This window comes from Brassica rapa, chromosome A04 (assembly GCF_000309985.2).
Source record: "Brassica rapa cultivar Chiifu-401-42 chromosome A04, CAAS_Brap_v3.01, whole genome shotgun sequence".
NCBI classification, from domain to species: Eukaryota; Viridiplantae; Streptophyta; class Magnoliopsida; order Brassicales; family Brassicaceae; genus Brassica; species Brassica rapa.
Window position 1 is genome coordinate 20885666 of NC_024798.2, and position 8571 is coordinate 20894236.

The 8571-nt window shown below is 33.9% G+C and overlaps 1 protein-coding gene and 2 long non-coding RNA genes across 12 annotated transcripts; 1 reads left to right on the forward strand and 2 right to left on the reverse strand.

Annotated features, from left to right (window-relative positions):
• Nucleotides 1-160: 160 nt before the first annotated feature.
• On the reverse strand, nucleotides 161-3431 carry LOC103866045. 6 transcript variants are annotated; one of them, XR_632500.2, is made up of 3 exons: nucleotides 3157-3431; nucleotides 628-3068; nucleotides 161-402 (listed from the first exon to the last, which is right to left on the reverse strand). It is a non-coding gene; the product is annotated as an uncharacterized LOC103866045 (long non-coding RNA). The 6 variants fall into 6 exon arrangements; XR_004457376.1 differs by having other exon boundaries at nucleotides 628-3132; nucleotides 3220-3422; XR_004457377.1 differs by having other exon boundaries at nucleotides 3220-3421.
• Nucleotides 3432-3486: 55 nt separating this feature from the next.
• LOC103866040 lies at nucleotides 3487-4082 on the forward strand. Its single transcript, XR_632498.2, has 2 exons — nucleotides 3487-3631; nucleotides 3739-4082. It is a non-coding gene; the product is annotated as an uncharacterized LOC103866040 (long non-coding RNA).
• LOC103866041 lies at nucleotides 3915-8084 on the reverse strand. 5 transcript variants are annotated; one of them, XM_033289924.1, is made up of 5 exons: nucleotides 7959-8084; nucleotides 7824-7896; nucleotides 4455-4544; nucleotides 4279-4368; nucleotides 3915-4176 (listed from the first exon to the last, which is right to left on the reverse strand). In XM_033289924.1, the coding sequence occupies exons 1-5, from the start codon at nucleotides 7989-7991 to the stop codon at nucleotides 4169-4171; spliced, it is 294 nt and encodes a 97-aa protein (XP_033145815.1). In that variant the 5' UTR covers nucleotides 7992-8084; the 3' UTR covers nucleotides 3915-4168. The 5 variants fall into 5 exon arrangements, with proteins under 5 accessions (XP_033145815.1, XP_033145813.1, XP_033145814.1 ...); XM_033289922.1 differs by having other exon boundaries at nucleotides 3915-4181; nucleotides 7959-8083; XM_033289923.1 differs by lacking the exon at nucleotides 7824-7896 and adding an exon at nucleotides 4637-4712 and having other exon boundaries at nucleotides 7959-8017.
• Nucleotides 8085-8571: the final 487 nt, after the last annotated feature.

The following is an 8571-nucleotide window of genomic DNA, read 5'->3' on the forward strand; positions in this document are numbered from 1 at the left end:
TTTTGTTGACGTTGAAAGGTTTGCGATTTCGATGTCAACATTGAAAGGTAAGTTAACAATCTGTCAAATTAATAATAGGAATATGCAGTTTAATTCTGAACTTTTGTTGTTGTCTATATATTGACGTCGAAATAAATAATTAAGTTATGAAGCCTATATATATATATATATAATAATTTTGTTTTATTTCATTCAACATTACACTTCATAACTGAAGCCTCAGACAATTTTCAAAGACCTGATATTAAATCCCTTTGTTGGTGCAACAGCATTTTTGAGATTTTTTATCACAATATCCTGTAGAGAACCCATCCACCATACAGTCATGGGCACATTCGAAAAGCTCGTACTTTCCAGGCACACATGGAACATCGCAAACATCACCATTTGCTGAGTTAATCACTACACAAATACAATCCAAGTCAAGATTACAATTATGATAATTGAATTATCTATAGACCATACAAGATTATTTGAAAGTCATATTCCTTTAAGTAAACATGTATACTACATGCATATAAATGGTCACTGCCGATTCATTAAATAAAAAAATCGACAATTTCTTTCAGAATAATCAACGAAAACTGAAAATAACTAAAAATAATATTTTGTTGGTAAGTATAATACCCGAGGCGGCCAAAGTGTTGTAGCTAGACAGCGAGGTTACCAATGTTATTACAAAAAAGAAAGTGATAGAGGGTTTTCTGATATCCATTATATGTTTTAAGTTTTATTACTATGGACTTTGTTTTAACTTTTAACATCTACTCTATTTATACACTCTTTGCCAAGAAAAGTCTCAGTTTAATATCCCTCTATTATTTTTATTTTGACCAGAGTTAAATCTTCCATATATGTTGATATTACTTCCTTAAGGAAAAATATTTCAGAGTTAATTGAATTTAATGCAAGATCTGAATGGAGAAGTCAATATTGTTGGATTCTTTACCAAAAAAATTAATGTTAGAAAAGTTAAAATCACAGTGATGGAGTATATTATTATAAATATATAAATAAAAATTGATTTTTTTTGCTCAATATATATATTATAACTTGATTGTTGGATTCTTTCCCAAAAAAATTAATGCAGGATCTTTACTTTTCTTAAATCACTCTACTTTTTTTTTTAAATCACTCTACTTTCCACTAAATATTTAAATACTCTTTTATTTTTTCGTGCAAAAGTTCAATTTCTATGAATTTTTCAAAGAAAGTGCTTTACTTTCTTATTTTGTAAATGTACATCTTTTTTTTTTCTCAACACATGTATATCTATTTAACAATTGTAATTAGTAATTACACAGAGATTTGATTATTGCATGTTATTGTTTGTATCATTGAATTCAGCTTAGACAAAAAAACCTTTACAAAAATATATGGATAAAATGTAAACAATGCAAAAAGACAACAAATCGAAGCAGAGCCACCAGCCCTTGGACCAAGCCAATGAAACACATGCTTCCAGCCAATATATTTAAGAAACTATTCCGGCCACAAATTTTTGAAAAGACTGTCTTAGTCTAGTGGTATTAACTCTAGAAATTAGACTTTGTTTTACCAATCTGGTTTAACTCTCCTTTACAACATATTTTTTCTCTATTTTTTTTAAGAAAGCGGCCACATTTTTTTGTGTGCTTCCGGTCTTATTAAACCTAATAGATTCTTAGAGCAAGTTCAATGGTTAGAACCTATTATGGATTCTAATGAATAATTTAATAGTTAATTTTGTGATTTGAGGAGTTTAGAACCTTTCTTAGAGTAATTAATTTTTTTTGGATCCAATGAGAGAATCTCTTTGAGGTTTTTAATTTTTTTTTAATAGAAGTTGAATGATTGGATTTTGTTTTTGAATGATTAAATTTAATAACATAAAAAAGCATACATAAGAAGTTTAAATAAAAATGACATCATCGTAGGAGAAAATGGGGTGATCTAGATTGGAGGAGGAAAGAGAGAGACATAAATGGGAGGTCGAATAAGAACGTGACATGTAAGGCTCTTAACACCTCTAAAAATCCTAAAATAGACACCGGTTCTTGCTCCTTTATCCTTTTTTATTTATTTTTTTCTTGTTTTTTTTAGAATATGCCTTAAGAGACACTGATGGAGGTGGTCTTATGATGGCAAGGAGGCATGGTTGGCGCTGGGCTAAATCCCGTAAATATGGGCTTTAGACGCCAGAATTTGAAAATAATGTAGGGGCGCCGAAACAGTTAGAGGTGTCATAGTGTAGTGGTTCATGAACTCTTCTTCAAACCTACTTTCCTTTCCCCTTAATTTTGCCTTTTATAATTATGATAGTAAATGCAACAAGTTCAAGATACATTTTTTTCTAAGAGAATCTTAAGTTTTAATTATACAGACATTAAATAATTATAAAACAAATATGAAATAAAACATAATTATTTATTTTATTCAATGTTTTAGTTTTCATTATTTAGTCGTTTTCTGTAATGTTTGTTTTCTCCATTGTTGACTGTGTTGTTAGAATTGTTCCATTTCCCAATCTTCCATGTAAATTTTATTTTCTCTATTTTCTTGATGACTAACAATCTTTTTAAAAATTCTTGAAAATCAAACAAGCCCTATGAAATTAAAATAATCAACATTGAAAATTCAATGTTTGAAGAATATTGCAAAAGAAAAATAAAAAAAATTGATGATTGTTATGAAATACATATATAGCTTATCACACATTACTATCAATTCCATTTTAAGTTGTTATTTTTGGAAAGTAAAGTTCATAAAGAAGTATATGTTCGACTATATTTCATGACTAATTAAATATAGTGTCGATAATATCAATAGAAACTAAGGGCATGTTTATTGGTACAACCCCATTGGGGTCTCTTAACCAATATTATATCAATTAACTTAACTTAATTGATGTAATTGGAAACCTTTAATTTTCTATCCTATATTGGTACGATCCTATTTGGGGTCTCTTAACCACATCTCCTTCTTCATCGTGACTTTGATCTTCAAACATCTTGTACCAATTCGAGCACTCCTTCCTCGATCACCATCCTTTCACAAACTTCAATCTTCACTGCGAACTCCTTTAAACTCTGATTTTTAACGAATCAGAAAACAAAATCTGATCAAAATGACCAGAAGATTTATTCAATCAATCTGAAACAGAGATAAAGAAAACACTTGAAGAACAGCTCTGGTTCAGATTGAAAACACCAAAAAAGTCTGCAACTGCGAAAATCAAACCCAAATTTACAGAGAATACTGTCTAGAGCGTCGATGTTGATACATGCTCTCACCGTTCACCGTTCCTCTACCCAATACGAGAAGAGAAAGAGAAGAGAGAAAGAAACAGGAACGACTTCACCGTTCCTCTACCCAATACAGTTGTGACATGTCGCACCAAGGAACATGTCTTCAAACGCTTAATTAAGGGACGTCCCTTTGTTTTACTCCATGTTTTCCCTTTTTTTAAATTAATTAACCTAAGGCACAAGGTTAAAAGTTACCTATAAACGTGTTTTAACGGTAACATTATCGGTGGTTCCCTTTTTTTGTCCTGTCTCCATCAAAGCCTATGGAGACCAAAAACGAACCCCTGACCACCTGCTAGAAGCTCTCTCTTCCACTGGAGTCGCGGTGGTACATATCAGATCTGGTTAGTCCAATTAGTTGTTGTTATATATATATATATAAACAAAAAATAGTTTGTAGTTAGATCTTGTATATCTATAGTGAATATGTCTTTCCTTTGTAATGAAACAGAAAGCACGTGCGCGCTCATGTACAAGGATATGGTGAAATGGCGAGAGGATAATCTTCCTCCGGCTACAATGATGATCATAACCAATCAGATGCTAGATGTCTTCCATTGGGATCTGGCCCGGCTTCAACAACGCACGCGGAAACAAATAACAATAAATTGCAAGCGGAAACAACCATAACAATAAGCATCATTTATTTTAGATAGCTTACTCTCAATGGAGTAAAAGTTGAATACACATGATAGATATAACAAGGCAGGCACCCCGGTTAAGTGGGAAACAAGGATACGTAAAGAAGTCTGAGAGGCCAATGTTTATAAACGCCAAAAAAAAAAAAAAAAAAAACAAGTACATCACAACCATAGATAATTAAGTTCACTGGCATTGCAAATAGATACATTTCATTACATTTCTAGGAGACTGGACGGAGGCTACGGCTCTGCTCTGAATGCACGAAATAAGAGAAAAAGCACAGAGATAGGAGTTAGTTTCAATCTGAACTTCAAAAGCCAAAAATAAAAAAGAGGGGAAAGATTCATACCCTTTTCCTGATGATAACGTTCAAACTCTCTCAAATATTCTTCGTGCAACTCAATAGACTTTAGCTTGGATTTCATTAAGGCCGAGATTTCTGAGATATATGTAAAAAAGCAAAACACGAATGAACATGTTGTCTTTTTCTCTTAACTAGGGAAAACAAAATTCAACTTTTATTACCCAAACCAAATTTAAACACATATCCACCAATAAACCAGGGGGCAAGACGATTAACAGACTCCCAGACTGGGGTGATGACCGATCTCTTTCCTGAAAGACCAATCGCAGATATCAAAATACAAATAGACTTCTCGAGATTTTGATTTATCTTTCATCACGGGGAAAGAGAAGAAGTGGGTAACCTTTGTCATCGATAGGATTGGGAGCGGAGGAGGAGGAGGAGGATGAGAAAGTACGCCCTTGACGAACGCGGTAAGCCTTGTGAACATAAAATTGGTCAAAAATCAGATGATAGATCGCTCACAAAACACAACATCGCAATCTGATTCTCGAGATTTACCTTCGCGACCAAAGATCTCAGGTTCGGCCCCATGGTCGGCAGTTTAGGTTTCCACTTTTCTTCTTGCCCAAGGTTTCGTTACTCTTGCCTTTTAAATATATGTTCATTTACTTCTATGGGCCCTGGCCCAATTCAACACAATTTACAAATGATCTCTCGCGGATCAAATTTTTATAATTTTCTTTAAAAAAATTGTATACTTTTTTTTTTGTAAATTTTAGTAATAAAATTGTATAATTTAAAAATATATAAATTATTAAATGATATTTTGAAATTTGTAATGCCATTTTTTAATACATTTATTTTAATAATGATTTATGAGTTATTACCATATTCTAAAAAAAAATTTCAAATATATAAATCGACATTAGATGTAATACTGAAAAGAGTTTCTCAAATGGGAAATCTTAACAGAAGAATGTCAAGTTATTACCATATTTTTAAAAGTTTACCAAAAATATAAATTAACATTAAATGTAATTGTCAATGTCATATAAACTATATTATCTAAAATGAATAAAAGTAAAAAATATTACTAAAATAAAATTAAAGTTTACCTGATTTATAAACCTAAGTTGCCAATTAAACTAAGGAGAAACAAAACAAAACTCTTAAGAGAATTGTGTTCAAAATCTTATTATAAATGAACAACAATTAAAAACATTTGCTACTAGCACGCATTTTATTTGTAACATGTGCACACTGTAATACACAAACTAGGCTGCATCGTCACACAACATTTGATAGAACTTCTGGCGAATGCGTGGAAAAACTCAAAAACCATCGCATGTAGCCTTTTTGAATAATTGGAATTTGGACTAGTGTAGATATTCTTTATTAATAGACCAAGTGATCAATCATTTGTCAGACATACTGCAAGATTCCATGATATTTTCAATTATGCATACTAGAATAAGATGCAACGTGGTGGGATTGCAAGGATTCTTTAGGACTATTACAACAATTTGTGGCAGTTTCCAAATAATCTGCAGCTGAGTTTGAGGCATTTTCTGTCTTTTACAGAAACTGAGTTGTTGGGGGCTAGATTCTGGTCCTATGGTTGAGGATAGTGGCGAAGTGATATACTGTTTGGAGTCAAGATTTGCAGTCGCAGACAGAGGCAAAAGAAAAAATTCGGAGAGAATCAGTAACTTGGGGCTCAAAAACAACTTGGGACACCGCACCACAATGTTAGGGACTGTTGGAAGCACAGAAGCGTTGCAGATTTTCATGTGTCTTCTGTCATACATATTATTGGTGAAGAGCACGAGGAGAGGCCTTATTGGAACTTGATGTTTTGGAAACAAGATGCAAAACCTGAAGAGGATATGAAGTACAAAACATGTACTGAGCAGATTCTTGAAGATCATATTACAGTTGGATACAAGCTTATTTGTCTACAGCAGTCTCATACCACGCTTGTTACAGTTGGATACACTCGGTTTTCATATCAGTGAGTTCTTTGGATCAGGGTTTTAATGCATGCCTCTTCGCTTGTTGCTCATATCTCATTTGCATGGCTTGATTGGCCTTCCATGAATGCTTCTTTTTACTTCTTTCAAGCGTGCTCCTTAATCATGTCGTGCAAGATAGTCCTCTATTCCTTCTCTAAGCAGAAATCAAAAGAAAACTCTTTCTGAAGGTGTTGATTTCCCAAAATCTTTTAGTAGGCTTGGACAAGCAGGCAAGTCAAGGTGAAGGTACTACCAGGAATCAAGCAGCTTCTCCTAGATAACTTGCGGGTTGCGACTGATTGCCTAAGGTTCTTCATGTGAGATGCAATTGGAAACATTCTTTCATCTTCAGGGGTGTGATGGATTTTCCCTTTGGTGAAAGGACTCGGCATGTTACATACTATGGTGTTGAAAAGGAAATAACGAATAGGGGGAATACGTGGAGCGTTAGTGTTTCACTACATTTTAATGGTCACATTATTGTAACTAAAACATATTTGAAATTTTGCTTGCTGGAATAATAAGGACAAGAACAGTAGTTGAACTTAAGACAACCTTTCTGCAACTTGAACTGACTTGCAAAGTCTTGGGCTAAAGATGGTGTCAACATCAGGAAGCCAAACTACATCTTTGCCACCAACCAAACGATTCAGGTTATCCACCTATAACCAAACGATGTTGGAATTTATGGACTCAGACATTGGCCGCGATAAGCAAGTCAGATTTTCACTTGGGGTTTTCTGATTTGGAACCAGAGCAACAGATCTTTTGACTTCTTACTTCAATTCACCGTTTTCTGAATTATAACTGATAATTGCAAGTAACTTCATGTTCGTGGGTTTCAAAACCTCTTGCATGGTGACATGGGTCATGTATGCGTGAGAAAAGAATATCATAGGTAACAAAGGGAATAAATAGACTTCATTACATGAACCAGACATAAAATTACTACGAGGGAGACAGAACTATAAACCACACAAGAGAAAACAAATCCATGGAAACGATGATGCCCATAAGCACTCTCTTACATTAACCAGACATAATATGACGAATTAGGGAGACAAACTATAGAGGCCGGTTCGATTTTTTTCTTTTTTTTTGGGTGGTGCACCAAACCTTGCGATTATTAGGATTTGGACACAGAGTCCACCCAACTAGGCGGCAGCTTTCCCCTCTTCTCCAAGAATTCCGCAGCATCCTTGTTATACTGAAAACACAAGATTACCATGAGGATTAAAACACTATATTGCCAATTCAACTGCATTACCATGATGATGTTTTATTAGCTTACCTCTTTCACCATTTCATCAAATTTGGAAGCACTATCTCCCGTAAAGTAAGAAGCTTGATACAAAAAAAAAAGAAAAAAAAAAACACAAGAAACAAAGCGTGATTATTAATCTAATTCGAGGTGTAAGTAAAGAGTATAGAATCTTACCTACAACGAACCCCGTTAACGTTGCAAAACCTCGAGGTAAGAGCCACTCGTAAATAGAAATTCCCCCTACAATCAGAAGAAAGCAAAGAACTTAGATCTTCCCTCCAAATACAACACCCAATTCATCAGTGGGTAACCTTTGTCATCGATAGGATTGGGAGCGGAGGAGGAGGAGGATGAGAAAGTACGCCCTTGACGAACGCGGTAAGCCTGTGAACATAAATTCAGTTAGAAATCAGATGATAGATCGCAATCTGATTCTCGAGATTTACCTTCGCGACCAAAGATCTCAGGTTCGGCCTCATGGTCGGCAATTTAGGTTTCCACTTATCTTCTTACGCAAGGTTACTCTCGCCTTTTAAATATATGTTAATGTAGTTCTATGGGCCCTGGCCCAAAGCAACACAATTTACAAATGCTGTTGCATCTATCTTATTAAAAGAGAGAATCATTTTAAAGAAGATTTGAAAATAAAATTATTAAGGTAATGAATGGTATTGTCATCGGTGTGAAGTTTGTAAGTTCATCACATATATGGTTTTTAGAGTTTGCTGATGAAGCTGGTGTGTGTGCCTTCCATGCATGAATATAATATACTTTTTAACTTGAGCCTAGCCTTTCATTACATTCCATTAATTTCTAAACTTTGGAAAAGAACAAATGTATATAATATAGTTCATGTATAAATTCTCAGCTTATTGATGTCAAAAAAAAAACTGAGCTTAAAAGTTAGCTTCCCTTTCAAAATCTTGTTAGAATGAGCATGATGAAAAATGTTCCATATAAGGCCTAACATGCTTTGAATATGTTCCTCTAGAAATATGATAACATGCTGTATGGAAGTAACAGATTATTAATGCATGCCTCTTCGCTTGTTGCTCATCT